At 42.0% G+C, this 15,737-nt stretch overlaps 3 protein-coding genes across 4 annotated transcripts; 2 read left to right on the top strand and 1 right to left on the bottom strand.

The window, feature by feature from the left end:
* Positions 1-122: 122 nt before the first annotated feature.
* Positions 123-3,023, top strand: LOC117483376 (tubulin alpha-1B chain-like). The gene is made up of 4 exons (XM_034131699.1): positions 123-211; positions 1,325-1,547; positions 1,650-1,798; positions 1,902-3,023. The coding sequence occupies exons 1-4, from the start codon at positions 209-211 to the stop codon at positions 2,880-2,882; spliced, it is 1,356 nt and encodes a 451-aa protein (XP_033987590.1). The 5' UTR covers positions 123-208; the 3' UTR covers positions 2,883-3,023.
* Positions 194-15,736, top strand: LOC117483377 (tubulin alpha chain). Of its 2 annotated transcripts, none has more exons than XM_034131701.1 (4): positions 194-211; positions 14,059-14,281; positions 14,384-14,532; positions 14,636-15,736. In XM_034131701.1, the coding sequence occupies exons 1-4, from the start codon at positions 209-211 to the stop codon at positions 15,614-15,616; spliced, it is 1,356 nt and encodes a 451-aa protein (XP_033987592.1). In that variant the 5' UTR covers positions 194-208; the 3' UTR covers positions 15,617-15,736. The 2 variants fall into 2 exon arrangements, with proteins under 2 accessions (XP_033987592.1, XP_033987591.1); XM_034131700.1 differs by lacking the exon at positions 194-211 and adding an exon at positions 12,769-12,930.
* On the bottom strand, positions 5,147-8,270 carry LOC117483378 (tubulin alpha-1B chain-like). The gene is made up of 4 exons (XM_034131702.1): positions 8,169-8,270; positions 6,784-7,006; positions 6,552-6,700; positions 5,147-6,448 (listed from the first exon to the last, which is right to left on the bottom strand). The coding sequence occupies exons 1-4, from the start codon at positions 8,169-8,171 to the stop codon at positions 5,468-5,470; spliced, it is 1,356 nt and encodes a 451-aa protein (XP_033987593.1). The 5' UTR covers positions 8,172-8,270; the 3' UTR covers positions 5,147-5,467.
* Position 15,737: the final 1 nt, after the last annotated feature.

The raw sequence follows: 15,737 nt of genomic DNA on the forward strand, positions 1-15,737 counted from the left end.
AGAATCTTAGGTTGCTATCTGGATCTGAAATAGTTACTGCGGCAGAAAAAGGAGGGGTTTTCATTTGTTGGCGCAATTCACCTGTTCTCCTGCAGAGGCAGAGTATTTAGTTTGGTGCATCACCATATCAGCCTCAGATACTGCACCCCTCAGACGAATACACTCCTCCGGCTTGTCTCATTACATTGCATAATATTGACAAGCAATCATGGTAAGTATTTATATTTATTATTGATGTAATGTCTGTGAATAGAAGAGGGATAACGTATAGATTTCTCTGTCGCCATCTTCTGCTCCACTGTAGGTAATTAGGGTTGTGCATTGTATGGCTGCTTCGAGACAACAAAAAAGAATACACGCATAATATAAATGAATGCAAATGTATTTCTTTAGTGCATCCTACACTCAGCTTGACTAGCTTTGTACTCATTATTTTGCTTTTAAATTACAATTAAGCGTGTTTGTTAAATTATACATCCCTCCTTTAGAAATAAAAACAGATCTAAAATAATTGATTATTGTCAATTGTAAATGAATGGGAGGCTTTTATTCTCAGTGGATGATTTAAACACAGTGCAACATGACCTAAATCATCGCGTCTCTTTCTCTTTCTCTCGCGGTAATTTTAGACCTTTTATACAAGGTCCTATAGGTGGTTCCTAACCGGGGGTACGAGAACTCCTACGGGTACTTGAAGGGATTGCATGGGGTGCGTAAATAGATTAGGGATTGCTATATATTTACACACAAAGGAACATTTTAGAATCAATGTTCCTGCCCCTAGAACTATCAAAGCTTATGAAAGACAAGCACGTTCAAGTGTCTCATTAAAAGCTCTTAACAAAATATGTTGAAACTACTAGAAATAATATTTTTCACTGACGAGTGTACATGTTTCTATTAAGGGGGAGACATACAAGTGATTTTCATTGAAGGAGCAGTTGAATGAAATACGATTACAAATGGTTGAACACAAGATGAAATGTAGGCAAGGGTGTACGAGTTTGGAAACACTGGTACTGGGGGTCAGCAAGTGGCAAACATTGCAATGTGTTACTCTGAAATGAATTATAAACTGAAGCTCAAACAGATTTCATATTATACAACATTTTAATTTTAAAGGCTTTTTCATGCATGGTGTGGATAATTAATTGAAGCGGTTTCTGATGCACCGCCATTTTGCAGCTCATTTTGAAAGGCTAACTGACAACATCACAATGAAGTGTTAGGCATTTACAGTGTTCCAAAAATGAAAGCAGTTGTAAAGTTTCATTTTTTAAGGTATTACATTCTGTAATTCAAATCTTCTCTCTCTGCCCAACAGCGTGAGTGCATCTCTATCCACGTCGGTCAGGCTGGAGTCCAGATTGGCAATTCATGCTGGGAGCTTTACTGCCTGGAACATGGGATCCAGCCGGACGGACAGATGCCCAGTGACAAGACGTGTGGAGGAGGAGACGACTCCTTCAACACCTTCTTCAGTGAGACTGGAGCTGGAAAGCACGTCCCCAGAGCAGTTTTTGTGGACCTGGAGCCCACTGTCATCGGTAAACTCTCATTAAATATGATAAACTATCATAGTTGCTGCCATGTGTAGGTTTTTAACCAGTCAGTCAAACACTCCTATAATTGTTGCTTATTCTCCATAGATGAGGTTCGGTCCGGGATCTACCGCCAGCTGTTCCACCCTGAGCAGCTGATCACTGGCAAGGAGGATGCTGCCAACAACTACGCCCGAGGACACTACACCATCGGAAAGGAGATCATTGACACAGTGCTGGACAGGATCCGAAAGCTGGTGGGTAACTTGACGTATAGAGTGACACTTTCCTAAAACAAATTCAAAATATCAAAATGAATTGTTGAATTTGTATCTCATATTTGTCTCTCTCCATCTCCAGGCTGACCAGTGCACCGGTCTTCAGGGTTTCCTGGTGTTCCATAGCTTCGGAGGGGGCACCGGCTCTGGCTTCACCTCCCTGCTGATGGAGCGTCTGTCCGTCGACTACGGCAAGAAGTCCAAACTGGAGTTCTCCGTCTACCCAGCTCCCCAGGTGTCCACCGCTGTGGTGGAGCCCTACAACGCCATCCTCACCACCCACACCACCCTGGAGCACTCTGACTGTGCCTTCATGGTAGACAACGAGGCCATTTATGATATCTGCCGTAGGAACCTCGATATTGAGCGTCCCTCTTACACAAACCTGAACAGGTTGATCAGTCAGATTGTGTCCTCCATCACTGCCTCCCTTCGCTTTGATGGTGCTCTCAATGTTGATCTGACAGAGTTCCAGACCAACTTGGTGCCCTATCCCCGTATCCACTTCCCTCTGGCCACCTATGCCCCTGTTATTTCTGCAGAGAAAGCTTACCATGAGCAGTTAACCGTGGCAGAAATCACTAATTCCTGTTTCGAGCCAGCCAATCAGTTGGTGAAATGTGACCCACGCCACGGTAAATACATGGCCTGCTGCCTTTTGTATCGTGGTGATGTCGTTCCCAAAGATGTGAACGCTGCCATTGCCACCATCAAAACCAAGCGCTCCATCCAGTTTGTGGACTGGTGCCCCACTGGTTTCAAGGTGGGCATCAACTACCAGCCGCCCACTGTAGTTCCTGGTGGAGACCTGGCCAAGGTCCAGAGGGCTGTGTGCATGCTGAGCAACACCACTGCTATTGCAGAGGCCTGGGCTCGGCTTGACCACAAGTTTGATCTGATGTACGCTAAGCGTGCCTTTGTGCACTGGTATGTGGGTGAGGGTATGGAGGAGGGAGAGTTCTCTGAGGCCAGAGAGGACATGGCCGCTCTGGAGAAAGATTACGAGGAGGTTGGAGTCGACTCCATTGAGGGTGAGGGAGAGGAAGAGGGAGAGGAATATTAAGGGACAAAAAGGCATTAGTTAAACATGATACAATTAATTCTAAAAATGAATGTTTAACTCTCATTACAAGTTCGGCTGTTCAGAGTTAGCGATCCTGAAAAATCAGTTTGACTCTGTTCTTAATAAATTTCCTACAACATATTAAGTTGTCTGTGTTTTTTCTTTGTTTTCTTTTGGTTTTAAGGATAAAAAGAAAAACATTTACATTAGAGTTTTACCAATTTTATATGATCAGATAAGGGAATTCGTTTTGCAGAATACACACATCACACAATGTTTAATTTATACTTTGAAAACTGTTAGAACCTAGGTAAATATATACGATCATTTTATTTGTGCTGAATCTTCTATTTTTGTTACAACAGGGCCATATAGTAATTAGTGTCGTTTTGCAACATGGCACACTCCTGAGAACCCTATCCCTATCTAGATATGGGCTAATTTTAAGCTAACAAAAACCCAACAATTCTTAGTTTTAGTAGATTATTCATTATTGAAAACATGATAATTTAATCAGATTTAATCTCTGCCTATAAATCCCCCTTTATCCAACACCCTAATCCTTTATAACTAAACTAGTATGGTGTTTTTTATCGAATTTCAAATAGTTCAATAGCCCATTCATGTGTGCCCACTCCAACGTCAACAGTCCCTAATGACCTTGGCATGTAAGGTAATCATCAGATTCTCACATTTTACTTAAGGATTGCACCAAGCATTCCTGTTATTTTTGGTACCCTGTCCATTCCTAAAGCCAAAGCCATTGAGTAAACCTTAACTTCTATCTTCCTAGAGTTTGTCACCAGACTTCCTCCTTCAGTTGGGGAGTTTTCTACAAAGGTGCTTAATTCTTTCAATTACCGGGGTTAGTATCTGCTAAACAAATCTCTGAACTCACTTGTCACCAAGTGTTCTGCATCTCCCCTGAGACATTGCTTTGAACTCTAATCCCCAATTTAACCTCTTGGAATATTGCAGTGTTGTTGATCTGACTTCCACCCACAGTACAATAACCAAAAAATAAAGATGGCCGTGCAGTGCCTCTCATTCTGCAACCCTTTATTCTAACTGTTCTGGAATGAATACGACCACAACACCCTCCCAGCTCGGGTGCCAGAACTTCCCCCTGCCAATATTCCTGAGGATACCAACCCCCATTCTGCTGAGTAAAGGAGCGGAAAGCCAGGATCTGAACTTTAAAGATCACCTATCATGCAAAATCCACTTTTTCATGTCTTTTATACATAAACATGTGTCCCCTCTGTGTAAAGATATTCTGAAAGTTTCAGGAAAAAAGATTCTCTCAGAGGGGCGTGGGGAGTGGCTCCTTATTTTCAATCAGCACTTTTGAAACAGGGCTGAAACAGAGGGGTTTATGGGATACTTCAATGCACAATCTGTTTGATATTTCGAGCCAAACACTTCAGAGACATGTTTGTATATATCTGAGACCTATAATATATTGAGGAAAAACAGTATAATAGGGGACCTTTAAAGGCCTTCATCCATCCATCGTGTCGTGCCTGGTTACAGCAGCAATCCACTCACAACTGCACCTTTAACTGGTACTGTAGGGACGCCAAATGGAGTCGCAGCCCTTTGCTTCACTACACCCCTGGTCAAAAGGCCTGCTTTCGACCATAACAATTAAAAATATGACATTAATAAACGCTGTAAAAAAACAAACCTGAACGAGGCTGTCAACCTTAGCACATATTTTAAGCATACGTTTAATATTGCTTTTTTAGAAAATCTAACATCTGAGGATGAGTAATATGATGCCATACAAAGCATGATCCTGAAAACATGCTGGTGACATATTTTGAGAGTAAATGAAAGAATCATTATTTAGTTATTATTTAATTAAGGCCAAATTAAATGACAGATCAGACCTCTTTCCTTTTTTTGTCAGAGCTGTTTATGTATTGATTGCTGTGGGGGTGTTACAAGCATTTCACAAATATAAGAAAGCATGTTTCTCAAATACATTACTCACCCTGACCTGAAGTGTTAATTTAAGAGTATCTCTGAGTGGCTAATATATGTTCTGATAAAATGTTTTTGGAGTCTCTATCTGACACTTAGCTGCTGTTACTGTTGAAAGATCATTCATTGGGTTAAGGATATATTCAAGGGCTTGTTTCTTTACATATAGTAATGACAGACATAATACAAATATCATATCATAGATTTAACTACAAATCACAACACTTATTAAAGATTTATTTATATTAAACCAAAAAAAAAAAACACAGACCACTTCATATTTTTCAGGACATTTATTAGAGAACAGAACAAACACATTTTGCATCACTACCTCTGAAAAGAAAAACTCTGAGTTGTAAAAAAACTATTACTTTTTGAGATGCCTTCAATTATTAGCAATTGTTTCCTGACTAACTAGTGCATAACGTCCCTTTTAATACTCCTCTTCCTCACCCTCGAACAAGTAAACTCCAACCGAACAACCTGGTTTTATCCCCCCTGGCCTTTCCTATCACATCAAATTGACATCCACATTTCTTTTTGGAATGTACTTAAGGACGAATCAACATTATGATATTTAACTAGTTCCTTTTCGTTCTTTAAAATTCTTCTCCCTCTTCCTCTCCATCACCCTCAATGGAGTCGACTCCAACCTCCTCGTAATCTTTCTCCAGAGCGGCCATGTCCTCTCTGGCCTCAGAGAACTCTCCCTCCTCCATACCCTCACCCACATACCAGTGCACAAAGGCACGCTTAGCGTACATCAGATCAAACTTGTGGTCAAGCCGAGCCCAGGCCTCTGCAATAGCAGTGGTGTTGCTCAGCATGCACACAGCCCTCTGGACCTTGGCCAGGTCTCCACCAGGAACTACAGTGGGCGGCTGGTAGTTGATGCCCACCTTGAAACCAGTGGGGCACCAGTCAACAAACTGGATGGAGCGTTTGGTTTTGATGGTGGCAATGGCAGCGTTCACATCTTTGGGAACGACATCACCACGATACAAAAGGCAGCAGGCCATGTATTTACCGTGGCGTGGGTCACATTTCACCAACTGATTGGCTGGCTCGAAACAGGAATTAGTGATTTCTGCCACGGTTAACTGCTCATGGTAAGCTTTCTCTGCAGAAATAACAGGGGCATAGGTGGCCAGAGGGAAGTGGATACGGGGATAGGGCACCAAGTTGGTCTGGAACTCTGTCAGATCAACATTGAGGGCACCATCAAAGCGAAGGGAGGCAGTGATGGAGGACACAATCTGACTGATCAACCTGTTGAGGTTGGTGTAAGAGGGACGCTCAATATCAAGGTTTCTACGGCAGATATCATAAATAGCCTCGTTATCAACCATGAAGGCACAGTCAGAGTGCTCCAGGGTGGTGTGGGTGGTCAGGATGGCGTTGTAGGGCTCCACCACAGCAGTGGACACCTGGGGAGCTGGGTAGATGGAAAACTCCAGCTTGGACTTCTTGCCGTAGTCGACGGACAGACGCTCCATCAGCAGGGAGGTGAAGCCAGAGCCGGTGCCACCGCCGAAGCTGTGGAACACCAGGAAACCCTGAAGACCGGTGCACTGGTCAGCCTGGAGATGGAGAGAGACAAATATGAGATACAAATTCAACAATTAATTTTGATATTTTAAATTTGTTTTAGGAATGTGTCACTCTATACGTCAAGTTACCCACCAGCTTTCGGATCCTGTCCAGCACCGTGTCAATGATCTCCTTTCCGATGGTGTAGTGTCCTCGGGCGTAGTTGTTGGCAGCATCTTCCTTGCCAGTGATCAGCTGCTCAGGGTGGAAGAGCTGGCGGTAGATCCCGGAGCGAACCTCATCTGAAGAGAACAATTTGTTTAGAAATGACTAAAGGGTTTGACTTGAAAGATACATATGGCATATATATTTAATGAGAGTTTACCGATGACAGTGGGCTCCAGGTCCACAAAAACTGCTCTGGGGACGTGCTTTCCAGCTCCAGTCTCACTGAAGAAGGTGTTGAAGGAGTCGTCTCCTCCTCCACACGTCTTATCACTGGGCATCTGTCCGTCCGGCTGGATCCCATGTTCCAGGCAGTAAAGCTCCCAGCATGAATTGCCAATCTGGACTCCAGCCTGACCAACGTGGATAGAGATGCACTCACGCTGTTGGGCAGAGAGAGAAGATTTGGATTACAGATCTTATTTAATAATTTTTTTTAAGAAGAAAGGTTCATAACTGCTTTCAGACAAAAAAAGGTTATTTGCCTGCATTGTTTTAGACATGGTATAATGGGAAACAAAGTGGGCTAACAGAAATAGTTTTACTATAGTTCAAAATAAATATCACAGCTATATTCTTGAGAATACAGTTGCTGGCATGATGAAGGTAATAGTTAAATAAGGCGAAATAAATCTAATAGATAGATAGATGATGGATAGATACTCTATTTATCCCAAAATAAAATAAATAAATATTTTTTGTTGCAGCAGCAGTGTCAAGCATTACACAAGAAATTTTTTTTTTAAAAGATACAATAAGATACAAGTACAATACAAAATAGCATTAGCTGCAAGCAAATACAAATTCACAATAGAAAAGACATCCCTACATTATCTGAATAATACACAATTTAACAAAATATTGAATAAGTTGAGTACAATATACAGTCTCACAAGCTACAGGAATATATATCAATACAATGTATATGACACATAATGGCATTTGGATTAAATAAACATTATAATTAAGTAGCTGTTGTACAAATTGTTCTGGGTTATGGAAAAGGGGACACTTTACATGCTATGGTGCAGTATAAGTAATATGCCAAGCAACAACCAATTAATGGCGGGAACAGTAACGTCCACTTAATACATTTTCGCTGTATGGACAGGCTTTCTCTGGGTGTGGGACATCTGAAGACTGCAGATCACTTACACTAGGCAATACCCTGTTACGAGTAGCCTAGTGCTGACAGGGGCTAGAACACAGCAGACTTCATTATTCATTCTGTCCACATAGCAGTCCGATGAAAACCTCTTTTGTTCAGTCGGCCCGTCACGTAACGTTAGCTGGCTGTACCCCCATGCAAAGCACCTCCCTTCACCAAACCTCATATTAAATAATACGCTAGAAATTACTTGTTTAAGAGAAAAATACTTTTTTCACACCTCGAGCCTTTTCCCACTTTTATAAACGTGTACGTTTCGTTGGTTTGATATCGGTTTGTAGGGAGAATTAAATATCAAACTCACGAAATGTACCACTGTCATTACTTCCCACTGGCATACCTTAATAAGCCTGGCATTTATTTTGAAAAGTTCTTACCATTTTGTTCTGTAGTCGCGGTGGAGGATTGAAGTTCCTGCACAGAAAATCTTACAATACGACAGTTATGGGGTCGTTGCAAGAGATAATGGCGCATGAGAGATGGACACAGCGGTTAAATACAAGTGCAAAGCCTGCGCCGGTGACCTCGGTGCTGCCATTGGTCAATGACCTGTCAGTCAGACGCTTTGATTCTATCCGTGGCTTTCTATTGGACGAGCGCCTGTCTCGCCACATAGCCCGCCTCCCAGACCACACCCGGCAAGCATGGCGCCGGTTACTGTGAGGAGGAAAATGCTGCTTCACTTTGTGCAAGGGAGTACCACAAATAGTCTGACATACAGCCCAGTGTTTGCTGGCACTTCCATATAATAAAAAAAGTTAATCCATGCAGAATCACATAGAAAACAACTTGTAAAATAATATACAAGATTAGATAGCCTACTTTAGAATTAGATTTATATTTATTTTTAATAGCACACTAAAGATTAGAATATAATCCAATGGAGTCTGCATTTTGAGAATACATCACACTTTTTACTAAAGTCACATTGATTTTTTTCTTTCCTCTTGTGCCTCATGCATAATACAAACACCTGCCAGTACAATAAGTCAGTCAGCTCATCAAACCCTTAAATGATGCCTCTTACCATCTGCTTATGTTTCAAATGTATGATTTCTTTCCACACTGCAAAGCTATACAAATCCCAAAAAATCCAGACAACCTTTGGTTTAAAACATGTTTGTTTCATGTGCACTAGTGTCCTCTCTAAGCTCATTTTCATACCCATTAATCATCATGCAGTCAATATTTCCACAAATATAAAAACATGGTGGGTGTGGGTTTCATTGAACAACAAGCGGTTTTTATTTTATTTCAAAATGTACTTTTGTTTTCGGTCTACTGTACACAAAAGAGGTCAAACTGTCCTGTCATGTAGGCCACATCCACAGGCGCCCATCCCCCATCTCTCCTCCCAAGATTCAACCGTTGCTAGGGAAATGAATAACGGGGTTGCCTGGATACAGCAGAATATCCCCATAGACGGCCTTTATCCGGCAGTCATGTGACCCAGCTTAAATGGCAGCATTAACAGTCTGCAGTGCAGCTGCCACAGTGGGGGATGTGAGGTGCCTCAGCCACTTATTTTCCCAAAAATCTTGCACCCTGATGTTGTGTATATGTAATGAAACAAATGTCCTCTCGTCTATCAGTGCATTGACCCCTTCTTCTCATTAAACTCATGGCAGAAATATAAACAAAATGGTGTTGAGGATTATAGGGTGTGGCCGGCATGACATCAATGTGGAGGAGCTCTTTTGTTCACACACATCAAGGTTGTTCATATAAAACCCCATTCTTCGTGAAATGTAACAGGATGTATGTAGCAGCTCTGTTTGTGTTAAACATTCAACCTTCAATTAGAAAGACCATAACAAATACCTAAATAAAAGAGAAGTACCAGACAGTAAAGCTGCTTGGTTGCCAACAACAAAAGGAGCTCTATGACAACAGTTGTCCCAGACCCAGACATGAAACCTCTTTAATGTGAGGTGGCCTAAAAAAGGCCACCTCACATTTATAGAGATTGCTGCAATAGGGTACCTGCAGAGACAATAATAATCAGATGGTCAAAGATATAAGATATTTTTCTGAAGGTATCACATTAACTACATGGCATCTACTCATTTTTTAAAGTCATTGCATTTTTGAGTATTCTTTGACATGATGCCCTTAAGTTGATGTCACTTCTGAGATGTTTAAGGCATTGAGTCAGCTGAGGAGATTTATGAAATAATTAAGTAACTGCAGCGTCTAATTACACATTTTTGGGCTTTTTCCTTATTATTCTGTAGTCAATATGATAGCACTAAGACTTCTTGAATGTTCTAATGACCTTAATGTATTTGATTGTGATGTATGTGTTCGTGCTGCTGTACCTATCTGGATTTTGGATTCAATGGATCCTGGTATTTTTCTGGTCAACTGAGGCACAGGGTGGGCATTTTTGGTACTGCATTAGAGTTGTTCTCATCATGCTAGTCAAATAGAACGTTTTGTCTCTCCTTTCACATCATTATCTTGTCTTCTTTGTCTTTTACCCGCTTACATAAAATGGGCCCCAGCATGTACAGTATGACACAGAAAAAGTCCTTTAAATGTACCTTATATTGAATGTGTATATGTGTCCAATGTGACTTAAATGTAGCCAACTGGCATATTTCTCCTCTTTTACTCAATTAATTATTGCCTGTCAAACTTCAATTCTTTATATGAGACTGTTTAAAATATGAATGTTGTTTCAATATATTATTTGTCAACTTAATACCAATTGATTGTGTTATTAATTCACCATGTTCTGCGTCCTTTCTTCTTTATTTTAATTTTGCACTTCATGTATTTTAACATTTATTTTGGTATGATATTTCATTTTCTCTCTCTGAATAACTTTGTTTTGATCAGTATAAATACATTTTAGTAAATATTATAATATGCCTTGTCTGTCACTAGAATGCTTTTGAATGACAGTGAGTTCAAATCTATATAAATCCTACACATTTTCACTGCTTATGATAAATAGTGTTTCTTTTTTTATTTGCAGAACAAAAACATGTATGAGGCCAAAGACCACGTGGACCACCAGAACAGATTGTCTTCTCAAGTAGTTCCCTGGCCTTACAACCTGACACCAGTCACACAAAGTGTCATTATCATTATATATAAAAAAAGCTCATTGTACCTAAAAAAACAAAAACGTTCCTCTTTTACTTGACTGCCTCTTTGTGTAACAGCACCTGCATGAAATATAGATTCTGCTTTGACGGATGAAACATTTGCTTTGTCACTTTGTTGGGTATCATATTCTCTCCTGAAGGATACAGTGCGGTCAGTTTCCTGCCATGAAGGGCCGACCACTCCCATCTCTCCAGCATTCCCATCAGATTCCCATCCTTCCTCTCTCCTCTTGTGCAGCTGCTCAGCCCCTCCCAGTCCCACAGCTGCTGGGAGGAGGAGGTGGAGGTGGAGAAGGAGGAGGAGGAGGAGGAGGAGGAAGAGGAGGAGGAGAATTTTCTCGAAGCACTGGCTGAGATCCAAGGCTGCATCCTGTCCTTTTCTCTCATCTTCTGCCGTTCATATGGAGTACAGCAGCCACAAAAAGCCGGTTGTAAATTATTCATCCTGACTTCCCTGCTGAATAAATTATGAAATGGTACACTGACATTAGGGCTGCTGCTCTGACAAACACAGAGAGTTCCTACTGCATTAGGAACCAGAAGGGTGCTGATTATATTATGTAAAGCTTCTTTACATTCCCTGGATTTAAGGCAGCTTAAAGGGCAACAGGGTCAATGTTGTTACTGCAGCAGCCATACTGTAAATAAGCAGCATATGTGAAGGGCTTCAGTGCTACCATTATGTCACTTAAACTGTAATTCAGGCATTTTCAGTTCTTCAAACAGGACAGAAGCAGAGCAGTCACGCCCAAACGTCTGAACAGCACATAGGCTGACTTGCAGCCACGTGATCGCCCCACTGAATGACATCATTGCAGAGAATCTGGGACAAAGAGGGAGGAGAGGAGAGGAGAGCTGGTCTGCCGGGTGGATCCAATGGCCTCAGCATCAACATGGACGCCGGCTGATACCTGTGTGATGGGAGCATCTTGTGTGGCAGAAGCATTCAGCCATCTTACATCATGAACAGCTCATCAGGTTCATACAAAATAATACAAATACAATATATGTAATAGAGAATGCGCACCAGGACATGACTAGCTTTGCATTGATTTACAGTTTGCCACACCTACATAATACATATGCAGTCCTTGCTGATTCACCTGCATACATAATAAATATGCTTTGTTCGAAGTGGCCCTTTATTGGATGAGATTGACCTATACCGTTATTTAACACTTGACTGATATTTCTTCATATATTTTGATTTCATTTGCATAAATAACTTATAAGAATACAGCATATTAGTTAGTGAAACTGTGCTCATACTCAACATGTCCCTTTTTTTTCTTCCTCAAATGACACTTGAGTGAGTTGGTTCCCTTACCCTCATCAAAGGTGGCCTCTTGTAAGCTATGCACACACTTCAGAGATCATTTAATGGTCATTTTAAAGCCTAATAGGATAATTTATGGTCGTAATCACATACAGAAATTCTATGCATACCCTGCCAACAATATATTTATAGCAGTGCCCTTTAGGAGTAGATATAACAATGCAAATCAGATCAGATTTATATGCAAAATACAGACATAAACATCATCACTAAAGGGTGGCAGTGAAATCCTATTTTTGTTCACGGTGCACAGATACCCTTTAATATATGCACACAAAATAACAACTGTAACAAGACCTTAGGCAAAACAAAACAAGTGCCACTATACAACTCTAGTACTGTAAAAATCAATGCACACCCTGCCAAGTATATAGTTATTTGAATTCCCCAATAGGAGTATATAACAATACAAATCTGTTCAATTTGTTATGGAAAATACAGACATGCTCAGTTTGAACATCGTCTCTAAAGGGTGGCAGTGAAATATTTTTGTGTCCACGGTGCACAGAAGCAGATACCCTGCCCTGCTGCCGGTATAAAGCCGGAAGCCCCGCCCTCCCATTCAGCAGTTGTTGCATCGACCCCGACGGGTACACCTCGCGACGCAAACCACACCGTGTTTAAAAACGCTTTTTCTTCACATTTCCTCCTTTTGTTCTCCCTCTCTCTGAACCTCAAAAAGAAAAAATGGTAAGTCTACTTTTCCTAATCTGAAATGAAGGTTTGAGCAGCACCCAGTGAGTGTTAACACGACGTCGTTAACGTGTCTCCATCTCTTCAGGAACGTCTCCAATGTCTCCATTGTGTCTCCAAAACTGACACGGTTTAAAAGCTATAGGTACAACATTGGCCAATTATGTATTTAGGGATTAAAAAGAGCAGTATCGAGTGGCGTATTACCGGTTTTGCAGCAGTGACACGGTGTGATTGTGGATAGAGGTGAACAATGCACCGACTGTCTCCATTCAGGCTTTATTACAGGCACTCAGGTGGATAAATCTGTCAGTGTGCGTCATTTTCCGTCCATATATTAGGATTTTGGTCAAATGTAACTTGTCCAAACGCAAAAATCTGACACTTTACCAATGCCTTATCCTGTTTGAATGCAGGGAGGGGCAGATAGGGAGGGGATTAAAGATGACAAAGATTGCAAATATGACTTTTTAATTCATAATGTACAAAGGAAAATATTTCTTTATATGTGTATTCTAATCTAACATTTATCAACAAAACAAATTGATGCAACACAAAGCGTCTGTTTCAATCATAGCACGAAATATAAAGGGTTCATTTATACAATTTGTATTTAATCCAAACTGTTAATTTAATTTAGATTAGGCCTATAAGCAATCATAATATATATATTGACACAGTGGAGCTTCAGCTTGTTTTTTTCTCATCCACTGTGATTGTGCCCCACCCTCTAGGCATGAGAGCAAGTGGAATATTCCAGACTGATTATGTGCAGTGACAAGGCAATTTGCATTTTTGCTTATGCTTGCAAAAGAGGGAGAGTGTGGGATAAAAAAGCTAAGAGGACAAAAAGGACTGGAGGAAAGAGGAGGGCAGCGTCCTCCCTCAGGGGGGCTGCTGTCAGGCTTTCTGTCCCCTCTGGCTGTGGTGCAGGGAGGGGCTGCACCGCCTGCTCTCCTCAGACAGGGGGAGCAGTTCCATATTCCCTATATTGAAATGCATTTATGCAACATCAACTGTTGTAGATTTCATAAATGATCACAGCATTGACATAGAAATGAATGTGAAACTAAAACGACTTGTTTTCTGATAAATCATCTCTTGTTTTTTTGTTTGTTCCTACAGCGTGAGTGCATCTCTATCCACGTCGGTCAGGCTGGAGTCCAGATTGGCAATGCCTGCTGGGAGCTTTACTGCCTGGAACATGGGATCCAGCCGGACGGACAGATGCCCAGTGACAAGACGTGTGGAGGAGGAGACGACTCCTTCAACACCTTCTTCAGTGAGACTGGAGCTGGAAAGCACGTCCCCAGAGCAGTTTTTGTGGACCTGGAGCCCACTGTCATCGGTAAACTCTCATTAAATATGATAAACTATAATAGTTGCTGCCATGTGTAGGTTTTTAACCAGTCAGTCAAACACTCCTATAATTGTTGCTTATTCTCCATAGATGAGGTGCGCACTGGGATCTACCGCCAGCTGTTCCACCCTGAGCAGCTGATCACTGGCAAGGAGGATGCTGCCAACAACTACGCCCGAGGACACTACACCATCGGAAAGGAGATCATTGACACAGTGCTGGACAGGATCCGAAAGCTGGTGGGTAACTTGACGTATAGAGTGACACTTTCCTAAAACAAATTCAAAATATCAAAATTAATTGTTGAATTTGTATCTCATATTTGTCTCTCTCCATCTCCAGTCTGACCAGTGCACCGGTCTTCAGGGTTTCCTGGTGTTCCACAGCTTCGGAGGGGGCACCGGCTCTGGCTTCACCTCCCTGCTGATGGAGCGTCTGTCCGTCGACTACGGCAAGAAGTCCAAACTTGAGTTCTCCATCTACCCAGCTCCCCAGGTGTCCACCGCTGTGGTGGAGCCCTACAACGCCATCCTCACCACCCACACCACCCTGGAGCACTCTGACTGTGCCTTCATGGTAGACAACGAGGCTATTTATGATATCTGCCGTAGGAACCTTGATATCGAGCGTCCCTCTTACACAAACCTGAACAGGTTGATCAGTCAGATTGTGTCCTCCATCACTGCCTCCCTTCGTTTTGATGGTGCCCTCAATGTTGATCTGACAGAGTTCCAGACCAACTTGGTGCCCTATCCCCGTATCCACTTCCCTCTGGCCACCTATGCCCCTGTTATTTCTGCAGAGAAAGCTTACCATGAGCAGCTCTCAGTGTCAGAAATCACTAATTCCTGTTTCGAGCCAGCCAATCAGTTGGTGAAATGTGACCCACGCCACGGTAAATACATGGCCTGCTGCCTTTTGTATCGTGGTGATGTCGTTCCCAAAGACGTGAACGCTGCCATTGCCACCATCAAAACCAAGCGCTCCATCCAGTTTGTGGACTGGTGCCCCACTGGTTTCAAGGTGGGCATCAACTACCAGCCGCCCACTGTAGTTCCTGGTGGAGACCTGGCCAAGGTCCAGAGGGCTGTGTGCATGCTGAGCAACACCACTGCTATTGCAGAGGCCTGGGCTCGGCTTGACCACAAGTTTGATCTGATGTACGCTAAGCGTGCCTTTGTGCACTGGTATGTGGGTGAGGGTATGGAGGAGGGGGAGTTCTCTGAGGCCAGAGAGGACATGGCCGCTCTGGAGAAAGATTACGAGGAGGTTGGAGTCGACTCCATTGAGGGTGAGGGAGAGGAAGAGGGAGAGGAATATTAAAAAAGGGACAAAGTTGTTAATCAGTAAACACATTTTATGGATTGCATTAGCATTCAAAACAAATGTTTTGTCGATTACCATTTTGTCTCTCTTCTCAATAAAACTCCTGTGACATGTGAAT

This window comes from Trematomus bernacchii, unplaced genomic scaffold (genome assembly GCF_902827165.1).
Source record: "Trematomus bernacchii unplaced genomic scaffold, fTreBer1.1, whole genome shotgun sequence".
Lineage (NCBI taxonomy): Eukaryota > Metazoa > Chordata > Actinopteri > Perciformes > Nototheniidae > Trematomus > Trematomus bernacchii.

What these genes read in the sequence shown, in the direction of transcription:
- LOC117483378 (XM_034131702.1), bottom strand. An exon ending in CCTGGAGCCCACTGTCATCG is followed by an intron (nt 6,701 to 6,783) that starts GTAAACTCTCAT and finishes TGTTCTCTTCAG; the next exon opens with ATGAGGTTCGCTCCGGGATC. An exon ending in TGGACAGGATCCGAAAGCTG is followed by an intron (nt 6,449 to 6,551) that starts GTGGGTAACTTG and finishes CTCCATCTCCAG; the next exon opens with GCTGACCAGTGCACCGGTCT.
- LOC117483377 (XM_034131701.1), top strand. An exon ending in CCTGGAGCCCACTGTCATCG is followed by an intron (nt 14,282 to 14,383) that starts GTAAACTCTCAT and finishes TATTCTCCATAG; the next exon opens with ATGAGGTGCGCACTGGGATC. An exon ending in TGGACAGGATCCGAAAGCTG is followed by an intron (nt 14,533 to 14,635) that starts GTGGGTAACTTG and finishes CTCCATCTCCAG; the next exon opens with TCTGACCAGTGCACCGGTCT.
- LOC117483376 (XM_034131699.1), top strand. An exon ending in CCTGGAGCCCACTGTCATCG is followed by an intron (nt 1,548 to 1,649) that starts GTAAACTCTCAT and finishes TATTCTCCATAG; the next exon opens with ATGAGGTTCGGTCCGGGATC. An exon ending in TGGACAGGATCCGAAAGCTG is followed by an intron (nt 1,799 to 1,901) that starts GTGGGTAACTTG and finishes CTCCATCTCCAG; the next exon opens with GCTGACCAGTGCACCGGTCT.